The sequence below is a fragment of the Miniopterus natalensis genome, chromosome 22, assembly GCF_054644295.1.
Source record: "Miniopterus natalensis isolate mMinNat1 chromosome 22, mMinNat1.hap1, whole genome shotgun sequence".
Classification (NCBI taxonomy): Eukaryota; Metazoa; Chordata; class Mammalia; order Chiroptera; family Miniopteridae; genus Miniopterus; species Miniopterus natalensis.
Window position 1 is genome coordinate 12,705,031 of NC_142102.1, and position 21,829 is coordinate 12,726,859.

The 21,829-nt window shown below is 55.5% G+C and overlaps 1 protein-coding gene across 2 annotated transcripts; it reads left to right on the forward strand.

The window, feature by feature from the left end:
- Window positions 1-1,232: 1,232 nt before the first annotated feature.
- Window positions 1,233-15,914, forward strand: ZNF592 (zinc finger protein 592). 2 transcript variants are annotated; one of them, XM_087829250.1, is made up of 9 exons: window positions 1,233-1,655; window positions 3,636-5,925; window positions 8,990-9,168; window positions 12,426-12,602; window positions 12,872-13,031; window positions 13,144-13,431; window positions 13,543-13,655; window positions 13,967-14,102; window positions 14,550-15,914. In XM_087829250.1, the coding sequence occupies exons 2-9, from the start codon at window positions 3,655-3,657 to the stop codon at window positions 15,048-15,050; spliced, it is 3,825 nt and encodes a 1,274-aa protein (XP_087685376.1). In that variant the 5' UTR covers window positions 1,233-1,655; window positions 3,636-3,654; the 3' UTR covers window positions 15,051-15,914. The 2 variants fall into 2 exon arrangements, with proteins under 2 accessions (XP_087685376.1, XP_087685377.1); XM_087829251.1 differs by lacking the exon at window positions 13,967-14,102 and having other exon boundaries at window positions 14,550-14,623.
- The last annotated feature ends 5,915 nt before the right edge of the window (window positions 15,915-21,829 follow it).

A 21,829-nucleotide genomic window follows, 5' to 3' on the forward strand; every position in this document is an offset into this window, starting at 1 on the left:
CACCTAGATCTCAGTGGAGAGGGGAAGGGGGGGAAGGGGGAGGGAGAGCCTGGGAGAGCAGGAGGGGGGAGGGACAGGGCACAGGGGTGGGAAGGAGATGAGTGTATGTATGTGTGTGTGGAGGCATGAGAGAGGCAAAGAGGAGAGGGGTGAGGGACAGAACACCTGGGAGAGAGACTCTTTACCAGGCCCCGATTCACCAGCTCCTAAACTCCCCACATCATCTAAGGGGACCACAGGGATACCCCTGGACTCGTAGCACGCTCCTTGTCCCCTCTTGCTGTGGTTCTCAGAGCTGGCCTTCTTTCCACTGGCGTCACACTCGGCCCGTCCTCAGGACAGATAGCCGGTGGGCACCTCCCACCAATGAAATATTTGGCTTAATCACCCTGCACGTAGTCCCCTTCCCACTGGCAAGGTCCCATCATCTCTAGACGTCTCTTCATTTATAGCAACATTTTAAAGGCAAAACGCAAATAACTGCAAATTTTCCAGCTGCCTGACCAGTCGTAAACCTGCTTAGAAACCCATGACTAACCTCGAACAATCATAGTTCTGGACAGATGAGCCCGTCCAATCCAATCTCTCTCCCTTTCTAACGGGGTGGGTTCCCTTCCAGTGAACGCACAGGAGCTCACAAACAGACGAAGGAAGGAGCAGTTACAGGGGCAAGAGCAGGGTCACAGTCACGAGTACTCGAAACACAGAGTTTATTGTTGTATTATTATTTATTAACGATTGCGTTGTTTGTTGGAGCACTTACAAGATTGTACCTGCGTGCACTGTGCCATTGTGATGATCTTCTGAGTTACAAAGCTGTCGTAATAGTCAAAACCTGCCCGCCTTTTCCATGCAAACACCTGTAAACCTGCTTCCCCCCCCCATATGTAATAGGTGCTGTGAAGAGAAGGCCGACTGAAGGGGCAGAGATTGGCAGTGGGGGTGGGGATTGCTGTCTTCTGCACGGTGCTCACAGAAGCCTCCCTGACAAAGTGATATTTGAGTAAAGACCCAAAGGAGACAAGGAGGGAGCCCGTGAGATCGGAGGGGAAAGGCATTCCAAGCAGAGGGAATATTAAATGCAAAGGCTCTGAGCAGGAGGGTGCCCAGAGTGCCTGGGGAGCAGCAAGGAGGCCCGTGCACGCCTGGAGCAGATGGGGTGATGGGGGAGGCTGGAAGGCAGTTAGGTCACCTTGCCAGGTGGGTCGTGGTAGAGGCTGGATTTTACTGAACTGCAGTAAAGGTAGAAAATCATGCCATAAGGAGGGACAAGTGAAACAAGCACAAGGGAGGGCGAGGTGGCTTGTGACGGGCAGGCAGAGGAGCCCTCCCCCTCCCTGCCTGTAGGATGCCTGTGCCCTGGGGGAGCCCTCAGTGCCAGGCATCGGTCTTGGCACTTGGTAAACATCTGATGAGTGACCCTTCCTTTCCAAGAGGCCCGATTAGGCCAGTGCACTGGGATCAGCTGGAAAACTTAAAATGCAGGGTTCCATTCCAGACCCGCTGAATCAGAATCTTCAGACTGGGAGCTGGGACTCTGTATTTCAGCCGCACGTTACTCTCTTTCAGCCAGTCCAGCTGCAGTCCGCAGGCGAGACTCGGGGAGCCACTGGACCAGATAACTCCTGAGGTGTCCCCTCTGGCTCTGACGTCCTGTGAGTCTTGTTAGAGTGCTTGCAATACCACTCCATTCTCGGGAAATGGGGCTTTTGGTTGGGGCGGAAGGGCCTGGGCAGGGAGAGGAGAAGCTGCCTCTCTCTGGGTGAAGGTGCAGGGACCAGGGGCAGGGGCATCAGCTAAGGGTTTGAGAGGCATCAGGCATGGACCTGGGAGGAACGTGGGACTCTGTTTTTTTCTTTGTTTTTCTTTTTCTATTTCCTTTGATCCAGCTAAAGTTTCTCCCTTCTCCACCACCCATGGGTGCACATGTCTCTCTCTGACCAGTGTCACAGCCACAGTCCAGGCGGAAGCCCCTGCAGGTCCCAGGGGCAGTGGCTCACACCCCTGCTCACTCACTCGGCCTCTGGGCCCTCACCAGCTTCCATTCCTGGTGTGGAAGACACTCCCCTACCTGGCAGCCCATTCGAGCATTTCCTTCTGGTCCCAGCTTCTGCTAAGTAATCTTCCCCTTCCCCCCATCTCTCTGTCTTTTACTTCCTTGCCCCCGCTATGCTCTTTTTTCTTAAAATGCAAATCTGAGGGCAACTTTCATTTGCCTGTTTTTAAACCCTTAACCGTTGAACCCAGATTATATCAATATGTAAGCCCTATCAGCGGGGGAGCAGGGTAAAGAGTTCACCCACAGGTCGTAAAACACACACACGTCCCTTCTTCTGGTCCTGAACCAGCAAACAGTCGCAAGTTCAGGGAACCTCGCTTGCGTTGTCTCTGCTAGCCCAGCGCTCCTCCACCCCACGGCTTTCTGCTTTCGCTTTCACCCGGTAAATCCGCGTGCCACATGCTGTTTGCTCCCAGCTCAGTAAACAGTATGTTCAGTACAGATCAGGTTTTCCTTAATGCTCCTTGAGTGCCTCTGCCCCCTTGATGTCAGCTACCAAGCTGGTAAGGCTCTGGGACGATGAAGCAGATGCAGGGTTTCTGGGTCAAACAAGGGAGATGGCCATGTTTTTCTTAGCTCTACTAAGTTCAGCAACAAAGGAGATGTTGGGTTTTCCTTCCCCTGCCTGGCAGGTTTAAGCCAGCCAGCTTCAAGCCCCACTAGGTGTGAGTATCGTAGTAATTTCCTAAGGGAAGGCCTGCCCCTGGGCCTCGGGTTTCCCCTGCTGTGATAGTCCAGTAGCTCTGACTCTGTAGATCATGAAGGAAACAGGTGGATTTTCTTTTCTTTCTGCATTAAGTTAAAAATAAAATTGAGGGCATCTCCACAACTGTTCCTGGACGATTTGATAACTACGTGGTACGTGCTTTGAGTCACCCTGCCCCTCAGATTCAGTGGTCTACTCACCAACCAGTAACAGTTTTAGAGTGAAAATTAAGGAATTAAGCAGATGCTGGCTAGAATAAAAAATACCAAGGGGATAATATAGTTTTTTAGCATGTACTCGTGAGACACCATACATTCTGGCAGCAGCAAATCATTTAGAATTTGATTCAATTTTATGCTGCAGAAAACCAGAGTTATGCGAAGTTAATGATTGCTAAGAGTCCACTAGCAGAACGTATACCAAGTCACATATATGAACCAGACGTTTTCTAAAGAAGGGAGGCGCTGAGCCATGCCTTTTCTTCAGGGGCGAGTGACTGGGTGTTTGTGCCAGTGCACGTGACCGTGGCTCAGTGATGCTCCCTGACAGGTGGAGGGAGGGTGCTGTGCCTGTGCCCTCTTGGCTGTGCGACCAGCCAGGAATGTCTAGGTGCTGAGGTGTAAGGCCTGCCAGGCTTGTCACTACATATAAACTCCCCCCCCCGCCCCCGCCCCCTTCTCGCTGTGTCCTTAGCATTTTGGAAGCCCGTCGGGGTAAAACACAAGTGCGTGACTTCCCACAGTGCAGGGGTCTATGCACGGGTGTGTCAGCTGCGAGTGTGTCCGTGGGACGGGTGTGTGTGGAAGGTGACGCTTGGGTAGAGCCCAGCAGGACCCTGGTGATAGATTCTGTTCTCTGTTTCTGTTGTAGCCCTTGCCAGCATCCAGCCATGGGGGATATGAAAACTCCAGATTTTGATGACCTTCTGGCTGCCTTTGACATCCCAGACCCCACCAGCCTCGATGCCAAGGAGGCCATCCAGACGCCCAGCGAGGAGAGCGAGAATCCCCTCAAACCCCCAGGCCTGTGCATGGATGAGAGTGTGTCCTTGTCTCACTCAGGGTCAGCCTCAGACGTGCCGGCCGTGAGTGTCATTGTCAAGAACACCAGCCGCCAGGAGTCGTTCGAGGCCGAGAAAGACCACATTGCTCCCAGCCTCCTACACAATGGATTCCGGGGCTCGGACCTGCCCCCGGAGGCCCACGGCCTGGGCCACAACTGTGGGAAGTTTGATTCCCCTTTCATGAATGGAGACAGCGCCAGGAGTTTCCCGGGCAAGCTGGAGCCTTGCAAGTCAGAGCCAATACCGACCTTCAACCAGTTCAGTCCGATCTCCAGCCCAGAGCCCGAGGATGCCATCAGAGATAACGGGTTTGGGCTGAAGCCCAAGCACTCTGACAGTTACTTCCCGCCCCCTCCCGGGTGCGGGCCTGTCGGGGGCCCTGTCCTGGAGGCTCTGGCTAAGTTCCCGGTCCCCGAGCTGCACATTTTCGATCACTTTTGTAAGAAAGAACCCAAGCCAGAGCCCCTGCCCTTGGGGAGTCAGCAGGAGCATGAACGAGGGGCGCAGAAGGTGGGGGAGCCCCACAAGGAGCTGGATGCCAGTCGCTTCTTTGGGGAAGCTTTGGAGTTCAACAGCCACCCCAGCAACAGTACTGCAGAGCCCAAGGGGCGCCCTGCGGAGCTCGGCTCCTGCTCATCGGTGCCCCCGAGGCAACGCCTTAAGCCAGCTCATTCCAAGCTGTCCTCCTGCGTTGCGGCCTTGGTGGCCCTGCAGGCCAAGAGGGTGGCCAGTGTTGCCAAGGAGGATCAGCCCGGCCACACAAAGGATACCCCAGGGTCCACGAAAGAGGGCTCCAAAGGCAGCCCCAAAATGCCCAAGTCACCAAAGAGTCCCCGGAGCCCCCTGGAGGCCACTAGAAAAAGCATGAAGCCATCGGACAGCCCTCGGAGCATCTGCAGTGATAGCAGCAGCAAAGGCTCCCCCTCTGTGGCTGCCAGCTCCCCACCGGCCATCCCCAGAGTCAGGATCAAAACCATCAAGACATCGTCAGGGCAAATCAAACGGACTGTCACAAGGATCCTGCCAGACCCCGACGATCCCAGTAAGTCCCCTGCCGGGTCGCCTCTGGGGAGTGCCGGTGCCGAGGCCCCCAGTGAGGTGCCAGAGGACGAGGCCGCCACCCTGCCTGCAGCGGAGCACTTTCCTGATGGGGGCACAGGGGCAGGGAGCCCCCAGGGTGATAGGAAAGGGGCCGAGAGCGTGACGAAGGCCAGTGAATCTTCGTCTCCCAGCTGCAGCTCTGGGTCTCGGGTCTCGAAGGGAGCTGCCCCCAGCGCACAGGTGGGCAAGAAGCAACAGCAGAGCACTGCGCTGCAGGCGTCCGCCCCGGCCTCTGCCACCCTCCTGCCCAAGGCCGTGCACCTGGCCAACCTGAACCTGGTGCCCCACAGCGTCGCCGCCTCAGTGACGGCCAAGTCGTCTGCGCAGAGGCGGGGCCAGCCGCAGGTCACGCAGATGTCAGTGCCCCTGGTCCACCAGGTCAAGAAGGCCGCCCCGCTGGCCGTGGAGGTCTTCAACAAGGTCCTCCACAGCTCCAACCCCGTGCCCCTCTACGCGCCAAATCTCACCCCTCCCGCCGACAGCAGGATCCACGTGCCAGCCAGCGGGTACTGCTGCCTGGAGTGCGGGGACGCGTTTGCCTTAGAGAAGAGCCTGAGCCAGCACTACGGCCGGCGGAGCGTCCACATCGAGGTGCTGTGCACGCTCTGTGCCCAGACGCTACTCTTCTTCAACAAGTGCAGCCTGCTGCGGCACGCCCGCGACCACAAGAGCAAGGGGCTCGTCATGCAGTGCTCGCAACTGCTCGTGAAGCCCATCTCCACGGACCAGATGTTTGCGCCGGTCCCCGCGAACTCCTCTGCGAATCCCTCTGCCCCAGCGGCGGCCCCGGCCCCCGCGCCCCCGGCCCCTCCGTCCCCCAAGCACAGCCCCGCCTCGGACAGTGCCAGCTCCACCATCCCGGCCTTGCCGCTCTACCCAGACCCCGTGAGGCTCATCCGGCACGGAATCAAGTGTCTCGAGTGTCACAAGCAGATCCGCGACCACACGGTCATGGCGGCACATTTCCAGAGGACCGCGGAGAAAACCGAGGGGCTGGTAAGTGGCCCTTCCTGCGGCCGACGTCACGCCCCGACTCCCCACTGGCTCCGTGTCGGGCGGGGAGAGAGAGGCTCATCCGTGGGGGCAGGAGAGCTAGAAGATGTTTGTCTCAACGGTTCACGGCCTGCTTGAGTGAATAAGCCCCATGGTCCACTCAGCTCCCACCCAGTGGGCTGTCAGGGCCGCTCATCAGGCCTGGGCTAGGCCTGGACCGGACAGTGCCGTCGTCTCTGGCAGGTGTCAGTGCAGTCTTCACAGGTGCCCGGGCTCAGGGCAGAGGTAGATGACACTGCTCCACGCCTGGGCCTGTCCTTCTGAGCACCATGCCTTTACCACGTTCTGCCCACAGTGGACACAGCTCTTTGTGCAGAATCCTTTGGGGAAACTGCAGCCGGGCCAGCCTCAGGGTGATGTGGGCGGAAGGAGAGCAGACAGACCTGCGGGCCCTTCCTTCCCTCTGTTCTCACCCCTCTAGGAAAGCAGCTGTGCTTCCCCGCTTCCCATTCTTGGTTATGTTTGACGGGATCTGGCTTTATTTGTTTTTTAAAAAAGGCATCTGTGCTGAGAATACCCTTTGGCGCCCTCTGTGTCAGTGTCCTGCCCGGGGAAGGAGTCTCTCCATGACCAGCCATGCCCCTGCACCAGCCTCCCGCAGCCAGTGCTGCAGAGCCTGGGACGAGAGCATGCACAGCAGCTCTTCTTACTTCGGTTCAGCAGGGCCCTGTACACCTGCTGGCGGCCCTTGAGTTTTGTGCTGTTCCGAGCGCCCCTGGCGCGCATGGGGCTCCGAGCTGAGCGCGGGGGGGGGTGCCGGCGGAGGGCGTCGCCCTCGGCTCACCACCCAAACAGCTGCCCTGTGTGCAGACTCAGAGCAGGGCTGAAACAGGCTCGTCAACATAGTTGCAGAGAGTGCCTCCTAGGACCTAGCTCACCGTGACGCCACAGGTGACTTTTAAGCGTGGAGGAGGGGGAGAGGCAGGGGATTCAGGTAGAGGGAGGCAGGTACGTGAAATCGCCTGTGTTTGTAAGATCAGGGCGTCGTCAGAAGTGTGGCCAGCCTCGGGTACTGGGGGAGAGGCGGAGGAATTCGGTGGGACCGCGGGGCTTCTGCAGTTCCAAAGGGGCCAGCGAGGTGCCGCAGGGCCGCTGTTGCCTGCATGTTCACCTCCTTTTCTGTTTGTGTTTTCCTTCCAATGGGTCAGGCGGAGTATGGCCCCTCCGGCCCTTTCCTCAGGGGGCTTCATGTACCAGCAGGGATGACTTGGTCCCAGGTCAGTCTTCTGAGTCATGTGAGCAGGACCATTGCCAGGGGTGGTCTGATGCCTGGGCCTCTGGTTTTTTCCTACACTGTTCCTCACCCTTCTTCTAAAGTGCGAGCGGAAGTCTGGGTGTAGGATCCCAGGCTGGCACCCCTCTCATCCTGCGTCTTCTCTGGGTCATCTCCTCTAGTGGGAGCTGGACACCAGGACCCCCCAGACAGGAAGGGTGGGAGTACCCAGGAGCACTGTCAGGCCTCTCTCGGCCTCGGCCCAACTAACCGCTCTCAATCTCCTGCCCGTAAAAGTGGACTCCGAGTCTCCGAGAGAGGATGAGGCTTGAGCTCTGGGATCAAAACCCTGCCTTGAAAGCTGTTGGACTTGGGTTTCCCGGAGCAGTACCCTGGCTTCAGGTCATGTCTAGGGTAGGGGGTGGGAGGGGTGGGCCTCCACTCTAGGGAAGTGTTTTAAATTTCTTGTCCAACTCCACCCGATCGGACCCCCCCTTTTTTTTATTATGTGTTTTGTTTTTTTAAATACCCCTCAGAAGGGGGAGAAAGAGAGAGAAACACGGATGTGAGAGAGAGACATGGACTGGCTGCCTCCCGCACACACCCTGACCAGGGCCTGGGATGGAGCCTGCAACCAAGTACGTGCCCTTGGCCGGAATCGAACTCGGGACCCTTCAGTCCCCCGGCCAGCGCTCTAGCCGCTGAGCCAAACCATCTAGGGCTCAATTTTATTTTGTGTTGGTTTGAGGTATACAGCTTAGAGGTTAGACAGTCCTGGTTTACATAGTGTTCCCAGTTAGTATTAAACATAAGATGATTAAGTTACTCTCATTCCTTTTTACACTTGGCTGGCTTGAATCATTTCCCAAATAAGTGCTATGCGTCGCAGTTGTTCAGAGTTTCTCCTATATCTGTGAGCTCCCCTCCCCTCTCTTTTTTCGCCTTGCAATTTATTTGTGGAAAGAGCTGGGTTTGTCCTGCAGAGGCCCCACGTTCTGGATTTTGCTGATAAAAGCAGAGCTCCTTTCCTGTCCTCCGTAACAGCTTGTCCCCCTGCACAGCTCCTCGGACCCAGGTCAGGCCGCCCCAGGAAGCAGTGTAGTTGCCTCCTCTTTGCTAAGAAGGGCTTCTGCAGATGTGGGCACCCGCTCAGCCCGTTGCTCCCCCTCCGGGTGCCTGGGTTCCGCCCGTTAGCGCTCCGGTGAGTCTGGCTGCAGGACTCGTGTTCCCTCGGATCCACCCATACCCACCCAGAGTGGACAGGCAGGGCTGAGGGAATGGAAACTGGCAAGACCACTCCGTCTGCCTGCACTTGGGGCTTCTGCAGCCAGTCAGGGTAGGCTCCAGTCCCCTGAGGAAGTCGCCGAACCATCTGACAAGGTGTTGAGTAGGAACCACCTCTGCCAAGCTAGGGTGAGGCCCTGGGGAGTCTGGCAGTGAATTCAAGAGGCGCCTGAGGCCTTTGGAGAGGAAAAGCTGGTCCTCTGCTAAGCCCAAGGAAGAAACACTCAGTCCTAGAGCAGGACTGATCTTTGGGAAAACTGGGTCAGGTCTGTCTCTGATTAAGATAAGAGGTAAAGCTTGCTTGGGTGTCAGTACCAACACCTTCAGTGAGGCCTGGGGTGTCCCAGTACCCTAAGAGAGCTGGAAGAGAGAATGGTCGTGCGGGGTTTGGGGGTCAGGGAGCGGGACAGTTTATTCTGACCCTTGTCCTAAGAAAGCCAGGCAGCTGCGATTGGAGAGCCACGGGCCTGCGGCACCTGCGTGAACCGTTTCCTCGGTTTTCTTCCCTAGACTTGCCAGGTGTGCCAGATGCTTCTGCCCAACCAGTGCAGCTTCTGTGCCCATCAGCGGATCCACACACACAAGTCCCCTTACTGCTGTCCGGAGTGCGGAGCCCTCTGCCGCTCTGCCTACTTCCAGACCCACGTGAAGGAGAACTGCCTGCACTATGCCCGCAAGGTGGGCTACAGGTGGGTGCTGCTTGTCCCGCCGTCCGGCCCCGGGGTCGCCCAGTGGCCCGCCCTTCTCCTGGGCCGGAACTTGTTTCAGATGGACCTGGGTCTTCAGAGTCCCGGGCTCCAGCCTCGTAAGACAAGCACGTGGATTGGTATGTGGACAGACGTTCTTATTTTCTAGAGAGCGAGAGTAAGGAGTTAAAAAAAATTAAACATTGGCAAAAATAGGGAGATTAGGATATCTATATAACATTCACTCTGCCAGCTTGGTTTTTAAAAATACATAAATTCAGTTTGCTCACAGTTATTGTGTCTGGGGTATTAAATTTAAAGTACTGTTTCAGTGATAAATTTACTTAACTGCAGCACTTTTACATGTTCCCAGTTCTCATTAAGAAATGGAGCTGCCAGATGTCAGACCGCGAGGGCTCTGGTGTCTTCATGTTGATTAGTCTTAGTCAGTTTGTGAGAAGCAAGCGAAACCCGAGAATGGAAAAAATGATCGGCCTCCTAGTAAAAACAAGAAAAGTCCTTTAGACCGAATCTCCTCCGTTGTGTCAAACATACAAGAGCAAGAAGTCGTCTTCAGGAAAAAGAAATAGGGGAGACTCCCTCCAGAGCTCACTGATCTGTAACCTTCACGCCGACCCCCTCAGGTCCCCTGTGCTGGTTTTACTGCATTTGGGAGTTTCTGCATCTCGGGGTTCACTTCTGAAACTTGGTTTTGCCCAGATTTAGTAAGGTTTTCTTCTCTTTGGTATTTTAAAAAATTTATTTAGTTCATTGAACTTTTTTTGACTATGTGTTATTCCCCTTAGCACTGGGCTAGGATATAAAAGCGATTAAAACACAGCCCCTGCGCTCAAGGGGAGGGGGCCCCGGCCTGGTAGGTTATAAACGTGTGCGTGGAAATTGTAACTTAGTGGTCAGTGCCCCCTCTGTGGCGCTGGTAGAGCCCAGGCCTTGCACAAGCTTGTATTCCGTGGCAGTCATTTGGTCTTTTACCCTGCGGACAGTGAGAAGCTACAGAAAGACTTGCAGCAGGGCAGGATGCCGCTAGGTCGTTGACATGTTACATTAAGGAGGGTGGAGACTGGAGACGGTTTGAGAGGCAAGTGTGATGGTCCAGATGAGATGCCGAGGGCTTGGGACGGAGGGAAGGTAGAGCCGGGAGAGATTCGGGAAGTACAAGCGTCGGTGCTCGATGGTAGCTTGTGGACGGGTGTGAGGATGGGGAGGGGATAGTGATGACTCCCAGGTTCCCGTCTGGCTATAAACATTTCCAAATGCAGACTAATTTCTTCACGTGGTATGGAGAACAGAGAATCTAAAGCGCGTGAGAAACGAAACAACCAGCGGCGGGGTTGTGTAAAGCCCTTGACCACCATGTTGCAGAAGAGCCGGGGCTGGCAGCCCCCCAGGCTACGTTTTTAAACCAAACACCTGACGAGTGTTCTTACAGTATCCTGTGACATGAATACCTTTCTAACTTTGACTTAAGCGTGTGCCGCTTCTTCCAAGATCCAGTCCAGTCCAACAGACATGCAGTCAACACTTAGATTTTTGTCTTTGAATCTCGAACCCAAGAAATTTCCAGTAACGCCGACGGGTTAATAGGTTTTTTTTTTTGGTTTGTTTTCTAATTATTTTACTTTCTTATATAAGAGTAAAAAGAAACAGTGTTTCAAAAGCAGTTTAGTTTTCCGGGCCTTTTTGTAAGGAATGTCAGCTAAAATGTGCTGTGACTCAGCAGCCACAGAGGGGTCACCGAAGGTAACAGATGTTAAAATCCCCAATGATCGGTCTTTGAGGTCGGAAGACACACACTCTAACACACCATTCATTACAGTTCAGATCTTCTGTCATTATGTTTTTCGGTAACAGCTTTATTCAGGTATAATCTACATACTGTGCAGTTCACCCGTTTGCTGTGTGCAGTCCAGCGGTGGACAGTCAGGCACCACAAGCAATTTTAGAACATTTGCATCACCCCCCCCAAAAAAACAGCCCCTGTATTCACTACCCTCTCATCCCCCCGGTCTGTAAACGACCACCGACTTACTCTCCGTCTTACAGATTTGGCTCCTGGACGTTTCCTATAAACGGATCACGTAGCATGTGCTCTGAGCATAACGTTTTCGAGGTTGCATCCAGGTTGTAACACACAGCAGCAGCCTTTCGCTCTGTTCTGTGGCCGAATGACCCCCCGCTGTGCGTGTGCCGCGTGTGGTCTGTCCACGCCTCAGCTGGCGGGCACCGGTTGGCTATCGGGGAAAATGCTGCTGATGGATACTTATGTACGCGTTCTTGTGTGGATATATGTTTTCAGTTCTTGTGAGTTCATACCCAGCAGCGGAATAGCTAGGTCACAGGGTAACTCTTAAGTTTAACTTTAAATCCAGAGAGGGAGAAAGAGAGAGTTGTAAGCGTACTTTATATATTCCGGATACACGTCCCTTGTCAGATTCGTGACTCGCAAATATTTTCTCTTGTTCTGTAGGTATTAACATTTTAGAATAAATTCTCAGAAAGCGCCTGTGTTCCACTTCATTGAGCTTTACTACAGTTTCACAGTATTATTTTGTTTTATATTATTTTTGCTATTTCTTGAAGACATTGTAAAAAGCCTGTACTTTTTGTTGCTGTTGTTAAGCCTCACCCAAGGATGTTTTTTCCATTGATTTTTTTTTTTTTTTTTAGAGAGAGAATGGAATGGAGGGGGAGAGACAGAGAGAGAGAGAAACACGGATGTGAGAGAGACACAGAGATTGGTTGCCTCCCGCACGCACGCGCCCCAACTGGGGCCGGGGATCGAGCCTACAACCGAGGTACATGCCCTTGGCTGGAATCGAACCCGAGACCCTTTAGTCTGCAGGCCGATGCTCTAACCGCTGAGCCAAACCAGCCAGGGCATCTCTCTCCTCCCTCGCATGCGCCGGGTTCCTGGCTCTCCTGTGGCAGGGGGATGTGCCATTCTTGGACCACTTGCTTCCCTCTCCAGTCCCACCAACTTCTCTCAGTTGGGCTCAAGGTTTTGGTTTGCAGAAGAATATCCTCTGGCCAGTGAGGGGAGGGGAGGCTTTCTCCCACCTTCTCCACCAGGTGTGGCCTTGGGCTTGGGGGGCCCTGGGCGACCGCACTGCAGTAGGCAGGCTCTCAGGATGGAAGACTAAGTGCCCGAGGGAGCGTCCCAACGTGGCTCTGTTCCGGCCCCATCCCTGTTTCCCCAGGACCACCTCTGGGTCTCATCTCCACCCCTGTCTGTCATTCAGGTGCATCCACTGCGGGGTTGTTCACCTGACGTTGGCCTTACTGAAAAGCCACATCCAGGAGAGACACTGCCAGGTTTTCCACAAATGTGCTTTCTGCCCCATGGCCTTCAAGACTGCCAGCAGCACCGCGGACCACAGCGCCACCCAGCACCCCACCCAGCCCCACAAGCCCTCCCAGTGAGTGCAACTTCAGGGGCAGCCGGCCTGTGGGGCAGAGCCCAGTGGCCTGGGTGCTGTTGGGGGAGGTGTCAGGTTGAACCAGGAGCCGGGGCTAATGGCAGACATGTCTGGAGTCTCCCGAAGACACCCTGAGGCTGGGGAGTATCCGCCCTGGCTCAGAGTCCTTTTTCCTAAGCCCCATCCTGGTTGAGAGCAGAGCGGGCAGAGGGCTATGGGGTTCTCTCAGCAGAGCCGTGGCCACCTCATGCCCTGGGGCTTGTCCACAGGCTCATGTACAAGTGCTCCTGTGAGATGGTCTTCAACAAGAAGAGGCACATTCAGCAGCATTTTTACCAGAATGCCAGCAAGGCACAGGTGGGCGTCTTCAAGTGCCCCGAGTGCCCGCTCTTGTTCCTGCAGAAGCCGGAGCTGATGCAACACGTCAAGGTAAGTGGCCCCAGGGGAGGCGGCCGTGAGCAGGGCGAGTGCTTCAGGCCGGGGGCTTTGACTCTGTGCCTCTCTCCCCCTGCCCAGTCACTAATTGCTCTCCCACCCCCAGAGCAAGCACGGTGTCCCCCGAAACGTGGATGAGCTGTCGAGCCTCCAGTCTTCAGTGGACACGTCCACAAGCCGCCCTGGTTCTCGAGTTTCCACTGAACCCCCTGCTACTAGCGTGGCTGCTCGGGGCAGCTCCCTGTCATCTGGCCGCTGGGGCAGGTCCGAGGCCCATCGCAGGGCTGAGGGCAAGCCCCGGCTGAGGAGCACTGGCTGGACCTGCCAGGAGTGCCAGGAGTGGGTTCCTGATCGGGAGAGCTATGTGTCCCACATGAAAAAGAGCCACGGTCGGGTAAGTGCAGTCCCAGGGTCGCAGTGCTGCAGATTTTGAGGTCTGTGAGGAAAAAGGTGCACCCAGGGCTGTCCTACAGCCTGACGCTTTGCTTTCTGTGGCCACTTGCAGACGCTGAAGCGGTACCCATGTCGGCAGTGTGAGCAGTCCTTCCACACCCCCAGCAGCCTGCGCAAACACATCCGCAACAACCACGACACTGTCAAGAAAGTCTACACGTGCGGGTGAGTCTGGAGAGGGAGCCAGGAGGCCCGAAACCCAAAAAGACTCTGCCTGCGGCACCTCAGGGCTTTTTTCTGCCCTGAGGTCAGGGGTCAAAGGCAAGACTAAGCATGTTTCCAAATGGAAAAATGCTGTGGCCAGGTCAGAAATCAGGGCAGGGTAGGAGCCAGCGTCCAGAACCTGGGCTTCTGAGGCTTCCCCTCCCCGCCTCCCTCACCCCGGGCTGCACTGCCAGGCAGTGGTGAAGGGCCCTGTGTTTATGGGGAGTGGCGGCCTGTCCTTTTACACGATTTCCTCGGCCGTCCTTTTGCAGGTATTGCACAGAGGACAGCCCCAGCTTTCCCCGGCCCTCCCTCCTGGAGAGCCACATTAGCCTTATGCATGGTATCAGAAACCCTGATTTGAGCCAGACGTCCAAAGTCAGACCTCCGGGTGGACATTCCCCTCAGGTGAGTGTGGGGTCCTTGCCCACCGGAGCTGTTTGCTCGGTGAGGCCTGGAGCTGGAGGGGCACCGGGAAGGCCACAGGGTGCCCGTTTCTCCTTGTGGCCAGTGCCACAGCAGCAGTGACAACTCCCCTCAAAGTGCGTCACCCTCGAGCCCTGTGTGACCACCTGGGGCTACACACAAGTAAAAGACAGGGACAAAGACCCGGGAGGCAGCCCACCGCCCTCTTGTTCCTGCTGTATCTTCAGGGTGTCCATAGTGTACATCACGTTAACAAAAGCAGTCAAAACCGCAGACAAAGCCACGCTAAGCCAGCGTTCAGGGCTGGGGTGACCCTAGCCTGGGCGGAGATCCTACAAGACCTTGGGCTACCCTGGTCACGTCTGGGGGCTCCTGCCTTGGGCTTGGCTTGGCTCGGCCTCGACTCAGCTCATGCTGTGTCCCCTTCAGGTGAACCATCTGAAGAGACGGGTCAGCGGGGCAGCGGATGCTCCAGGCACCGGGAACGGCGCGACCGTCTCCTCCGTCAAGAGGCACAAGTCCCTTTTCCAGTGCGCGAAATGCAGCTTTGCCACAGACTCAGGGCTCGAGTTCCAGAGCCACATACCTCAGCACCAGGCGGACAGCTCCACGGCCCAGTGTCTCCTCTGTGGCCTGTGCTACACCTCAGCCGGCTCCCTCAGCCGTCACCTTTTCATTGTGCACAAGGTGAGAGACCAGGAGGAGGAGGCGGCGGAGGCCGCGGGGCCGGACGGGGGCTCCGGGGAGGAGGTGTCCACGGAGACCAGGGAAAACGGACTGGAAGAATGTACCAGTGAGCCTTTGTCAGGCCACCCAGAGGCCAGGAGATCACCGGGCCCGGCCCCCCCGGAGGACAGTGCCCAGGACGCTCAGAGTCATCCACTGGCCTCTCAGGATCAGGACAGCCACGTACAGTCCCCTCGGGTGTGACCGGAGGCGTGGCCGTGCGTGTGGTCAGGTGCTGTGGCGCGCTGCACCTGCCGCGTGGACAGCGGAAAGTGAGCGGCTCTGCCCGGTGGTGTGAGTGTGGCGGCCGTGCCCTGGAGCAGTGTCTGCCCTGAGCTGCGGGAGCTGGGCGTGCCCCAGACCCGGAGATGTGGGGTCGCCCAGGACCCTTGCAGATCTGAATTTACTTATTTATGGCTTTGTGCTGCTTCTCAGTACCCCAACTCCTGTCTGTATCCTTCCGGCCCCAGGCTGCTTCCGCGGCCCAGTCCCAGTGCCGCCCACTCTGCTTGAAACCCCTCAGCAGCTGTGCCCTGATGGGAGGCTCCCCACCTGCTGCCGGGGGGCTTCTCCGAGCTCTCTGGGTGCTCAGAGCCCGAGAAGGGGGAAAAGGGGGGCTGGTGCAGTCCCTCTTGGAGAGCTCTGCCTAGCCTAGCCTGGCCCGGGCCTTGGTCACCTTGCCCGGGCGTTGGTCACCTTGCCCTTCCTTCCTGTCTTCTCTGGTTCTTTCCCCCCAGAATAGTGCCAGAGGGTTATCGCACTGGGTCATCCTGTGTGGGCGGGAGAAACTCCTGCAGCGCCTCTCCGTGGGGCCCAGGAAGCAGAGCGCGGCCCAGGCGGGCAGCTGGGCGCCAAGAGGCAGGCCCCTCAGAAGGAGGGCGCGCCCTTGCCCTGCGGCTGCCCTGCCTCCCCTGACGGGGGGCTTGGCGCACACAGACGCTGGGTATTTGTATTCTTGCTCCTGTGCCATTAGAGAGGCTGCTGCCCAGGCAGGCCGGCCCCTCCAACTCTTGGCTACACTCATGTTGCTCAGACTATATTTCAAATAAAAGTATTCTTCTTACCACGCAGGTGGGCTCTTGTATTCCTCGTCCAGTGAGCCTGGCTCCACCCGAGGGTCCCTGAGCCGTCCCTCACTGTCCCATTTCTAAAGGGGAGCAGTGTTCCCACGTCCAGGAAGGTCCTCTCGATTTTGGAGCTGTGGTTAGGAGACCGGGAACCTGGGACTTCTTGCTTCTTTAGGGACCTGCTGAAGGGGTGAGGGGAGGGCTTACCGCTAGTCAACAGTCACCTCCGAGGTCTCCCCTGGCTAGTGGCATCAGCTTTTAGGGCCTATTGAAGTTTCCTGGGCACCTCCATCTCTCCTCCAGATGGAATTTTGACCTGAGAGACCCCTTTGCTGGAGGGAGGAAATCTGCGATTTTCACGCAGTTTTCAAGAGGCCTGGTATTGCCACTGCCACGGAGAACTTAGCTGTGTTCAAGGCTGCGCTGTCTTTTCACTGATGGCAAAGTTTCGCTGACCCAGCACAAGGAGCAGGCGCTGTGAGGGGGGTCCTCTGACCTCTGACCCATGGGACCCACCTGGGGGGATCTAGTGCAACCAAGTGCAGCGAGTGCTGTCCGAGTTCTTAGAGATGGTCTTTTCTAGGGAGGCCTTGACTCTCGATGATAATTAAGCCAGATAAACACGCTTGACCTTTTCACAGTTGAAAACAAAAATGGTTTTCTTCATCAAATGCCACCTTTTTAGTGGAAATGCTAACAGAGCCTGGAAAGGTTGGTGCCTGCCTCCGTTTCAGAGACTCCCCCACCATGCCCACTTCCCAAGGCGGCGGTGAGCGCAGGCCGGGCCTGACTCCTGACTCCTGCCACTCACAACCAGAGCCAGCGCCAGCTCCGACGTCACCCCTTTCCTAATTCCACCTGCAGGGCACCCACCCTGCACCCCAGTTCCATTCACAGGAAATCATAGAGGGGGCAGATAGGTTTGGAATGGACGGCTGAGTCTCCTCCTGTCCAGAGTAGCGGTAACTGGAGGAGGGCAGGGGGGCAGGGGAAATACCAGGTCTGACCACCCGTCCTGACTCAGCCAGGTCCATCTCTCCTTCCTGGGAATGGTGTGTGGAGCGAAGGGTCACAGGCTGGAGTCTGCCCTTTACCAGCTCCTGACAGAGCCCCTAACTTCACTGGCCCCACCCCTTCCAAACAGAGGTGGTCATTCCCACCCACCTCGCTTCTCTGGCTTCTGTGAGGCGGTGAGCATGGAAGCATTTTATTTTTTTTCAGTCCTCACCTGAGGATTTTCCCCACTGCTTTTCAGAGAGAGTGGAAGGTTGGGAGAGAGAAACACAGACTGGTTGCCTCCCGCTCCCACCCCAACCGGGGCCAGGGAGTGAGCCTGCAACCGAGGGACGTGCCCTTGGCCAGAATCGAACCAGACACCCGTCCGTCCGCGGGCCAGCGCTCTGACCGCTGAACACACCAGCCAGGGCAAAGCGAGGGATTCTTATTGTGACTTCAGGGCACCTCGCCTGCCGTTCACACGTGGATGCCAGTGATCCGTCAGGACCATCGGGGACACCTCTCCATTGCTATTCAGCAATCCCGAGCACAACAGCACTTTAAGCCCTGCTCCCGTGCCCAGCTTGCCGCTCAATACTTTCTAGTGATTCCTCACCATGATGTCAACAGTCATCCTTGGTTTTACAGAGGAGAAAGCTGAGGCCCAGAGAGGTTAAGAAACCTGCTGGGCCACCTGTACTCGAGGGTGCTGAGTCAAGCTTGTCTGGTTCTAAAGTCCACGGTGTCAGCCCCCGTGCCTTAGTGACCCAGCTGCTTTGGCCGGCGGCCAGCTTGTCGGGTTTGCAGCCGTCCAGACATCCGCGTTCCTACCTCCCCTGAGGCCGGACTGCCAGGTTCTCTTTGGCATCGGCCCGTGCCTTGTCACCCCAAGGAGGGCCCTGCACACCACATCTGCTTGCGGCCAAAGCAAATGTCTCTCTGACCTTTGATTCTCAAGGGGACTTAACGAAGGCCATCCTTTTTTGGGGCGGGAGGGGATGGCATCCCAGAAAAGACTGCCTAGCCCTCACAGGGAACATGGTTCCCTCAGGGTCCAATATCTTCTGATCTTTTCCTCTTTAAGGTGTTTTTAATGGCCGCACTATCATTTTTATCAGAAAACTCTTGCTGTAAGAAGCACTTATCCGCACATTAGCTGGAGGGCTCTCCTGATCCAGTTAAACAGATAAAATCCCCACCCTCATAGAAACTACAGTTTCATACATGTCCAGGCTCGACGAATGACTAGTATTTATTTTACAACCGCTTTATCTCTGTAAAATGATACGCTGAGTGACTGTAAGCTCTTGGAGTGTGTAGAAAGAACTGTTCCCTTAACTTATATAAACAGTCCGGGTTCTGAAAACTGAACACTTGTGGCTCAGCAAAGTTCAACACACGTTGCCTCCCCCGACCCCGAGGACCCTACCCACACCCCCGCCTGCCCTTCCTCCGCTGCACAGTCCGCACAGAGCATACCTTATTTTACCTGTTCTAAAATTTTTTGTGTGTTTTGAAAAATTAATACATATACATGGTAAGACATTCAAACAAAGGGAATATGCAATGGAAAAAAGTAAGCTTCCTGAGGAAGGTCAGCCTTCAGTGCCCCAGACCCTCTCCGGAGTTAATCGCTGTCGTCTGTATCTTGTGTATCCCTTCTGAGCAATTCTATGAATCTACACGTTTGTAAATATGTATTTTTACATATCTATTTTTAATACAAATGGTAGCATTCTTACACGAAGTGTTCTGAGGCTTGCTTTTTTCACAGATTGTCCCAAACTCATCCACTGGGTCATTCTAATTCTTTAAAAGTTCTTAGCACAGTTCCTTGCAGTAGTGGTTCAAAGAGTGTTTGAGTAAGTGAATGCATGAGTGGAAAAATCAGATTTTTCTGACGGTCTGATCTGAGCAAGACAGATCTTCTAGGTTCTAGAACATGCCCCCCACCCCAGCTCCATCTCTGAGGGATTCAGGTCATTGTTGACCCTTTCTGCCATCTGACAGCAGCCTTAGGAACTGGGAGCACGGGTCCCAGGTCCCCAAGTATGGGGTTTCTTTGAGGTCCTTATTTAAAATTACTTCTTCCTTTTGGGAATGATATAGAATTATTAGAGAAAATTAAAAACAAAACAAAAACACTTGCATATCTATAGTCCCATGTTACCTTTGCAATGTTTTCATTTTTGAATATCACTTGTCAATCCTTGTTCAGTTCATAGCTGTAACTGTAACAACAGTTAACATTGAACGTTTCTGTATGACAAACACTCTTACGTGCATTCTCTTATTTAGCGTCCTAACAATCCTATGAGACAGATACTACTATTATTACTTTGGAGGTTCAGAGTGGTTGAGTAATTTCCCGAAAGCCACACAGCGAGAAAGGGGCAGAGCTGGGATTCACTCAGGTGTGAATGAATTCCACTCACTGCACTGCCCCGGATTTTGTACTCTGCTTTTTTTTTTCCTACCTGACATTATGTCTGGGACATTTTCATGTTTCTCCATCATCATTTTCAATACCTGTAATCATTGTCAAATCAACGTAATTCACTTACCCATTTCCAGTTGACATGGAAACGTCCAACTTCATCACTGCAAGGAATAGTGCTGAGCATGTATAGCCTTTTACTTCTGAAGAAGTATTCCTCAGTATTTATACCTATTTCTCTTGACTAAACTCACTGGTGGTGTGATAGAATGATGAAATCAGAAGCTACGTTCCAGTCTGGGCTCTGTAACTAAGTCATTTGATCTGACTTGGCCTCAGTTCCTGCATCTGTCAAATGGGGGGGGGGGGGGATTGGTTGCTTGGTTGGTTGGTTTTAAATCTCTGGGGATCTTGAGCCTGGCTAGATTTTATCTTCTAGTTCTTGTATATGTTTATGGCAAAATAGACGACACCTTCTCAAAGGCCAGGACTCTTACCGAATTTCCCTTTTTCGTTTGTCTTCTTTATTTATTTATTTATTTTTCTTGGCCTAGCTACATCCCAAAATGGAAAAGCTCCGTCCTACTCTGCCCCCTTCCCCTCAAGGCAGTATCCCTTTTATTTATATTTCAGTTTGCATCAGATTTATGCTTCTTCGGATAGAAGTTCCTAGCTCTTCTGTGAGCACCTATTTCTTTTGGCTTTTGTCAAAACTTTCCGAATATAATTTCCAAATATAAACTATCTGTTTACTTGGTAATTCCCAAACATCGTCAAATCCTTCTGCTACCCAGGTCTCCTTTCAGTAGGGACCTAGGTCCAGATGAATTCTTGAGCTAGCTGAGTGTGTCACGCCTTGGCCTTTGAAAAGGCTCTATTTTTAAAAATTAATGTTATCTGCAAATGGGAGTTTTTAGCGCGCGGATACTAACCAATCAACCAGTGTGTAACTGGCTACATGGGAAATGAGACAAAAGGGTGTGATAAAGCCATTTAAGTCTCTCCTAACCGGGAAAAGCCCCTCTCCCCATCCTGTGGATCAGTAGCACCATCTCATTTAATGGGCCAGCATGAGAATTATATCTATCTATACCTATGTAGAGAAATAGTCTAAAATCTACTGGATCTTCTAAAACCTAAACCCCGTAGCCTTTGCCTCTCTTTTTAAAAAAATATGTTATTTTATTGATTTCAGAGAAGAAGGGGGAGAGAGTCACGGATCGGCTGCCTCTCGCACGCCCCCTACTGGGGATCCAGCCCACAGCCCGGGCCTGCGCCCTGACCTGAACTTGAACCCAGACCTCCAGGTTCCTGGGCGCGGCGCCTTGACCTTGCCTCGGGACATTGGAGGACGGGCATGAAGCTGCCTCGCCCTGGCTTCCACTGAACCCGGGAGGCCCCCCCCTTTCCAGGCCCTGGGCCCAGGCCAAGCTCTCCCTGTTTTCCTCCCGTGTTTCCTACCCTGAGACCCACGTGCTGGGGGCGCGCCCTGCTGTCCAAGGCGCCTCTGCCCAAGGAGGGAGCTGCAAGCGTGTCTACCCCGAGCAGCACATGCAATATGGCTTTTCTAAGTGGGGGGAGGGAGAGGGCAGGTGCGGGGTCCTGGGGTCAAGGCCCTCGCCCCCCCCCCCCCCCCCCGCCCCAGACAAAGGCCATGTCCGTCTTGCTGGGCAAACTTTAGGACTCAGTTCGGTTCCCCCATCGGATGCTGGGAAGTGCGGGCCGGAGGGGTGAGCATAGGGGCTCAGTGATGGGGGCCCCTACCCTGCGCCCCCTGGTGGAGGGGAGATGCCGCCGGGGGCGTGCGGGTGCCTAGAGGGGCTGAGGCCCACGCGCTGGACCCACAGCCCCCGCAGCCCCGTGGGAGCAGCATCGCCGAGGCCCCTTGGGGGGCCTTGAACTCCGCGCACCCTGCACGCAGCTCCTCGCACCCCGCGCACCCTGCACGCAGCTCCTCGCACCCTCCGCGCCCTGCACGCAGCTCCTCGCACCCCGAGCGCCCTGCACGCAGCTCCTCGCACCCTCCGCGCCCTGCACGCAGCTCCTCGCACCCCGAGCGCCCTGCACGCAGCTCCTCGCACCCTCCGCGCCCTGCACGCAGCTCCTCGCACCCTGCGCACCCTGCACGCAGCTCCTCGCCCCTCCCGCCCCGCCAGGAGCCCGAGCCCGCGGGTCCGCAGGGCGGGCAGCAGCCGGGGGTCGGCTCCCGCGCCCCTGGCCCCGACGCCGGGCGGCCCCGCGCCTGGACGCTGCACACACGTCGCACGTCGCACGTCGGGCGTCGCTGAGGGAGCCGTCGCCGCCGCCGACGCCGCAGGGGCCCCTCGGGCCGGGCCGGGCGCCCCCGGAGCCTGGGAGGCCGCGCGGCGGGGGGAGGGGCGCGGCGGGGGAGGGACAGCGGCAGGTGACGGCCGCGGGCTATAAATAGGGGCGCGCGTCAGTCAGCGGCCGGCGGGCCGGCGGGCGGGCGGCAGGCGGGCGGC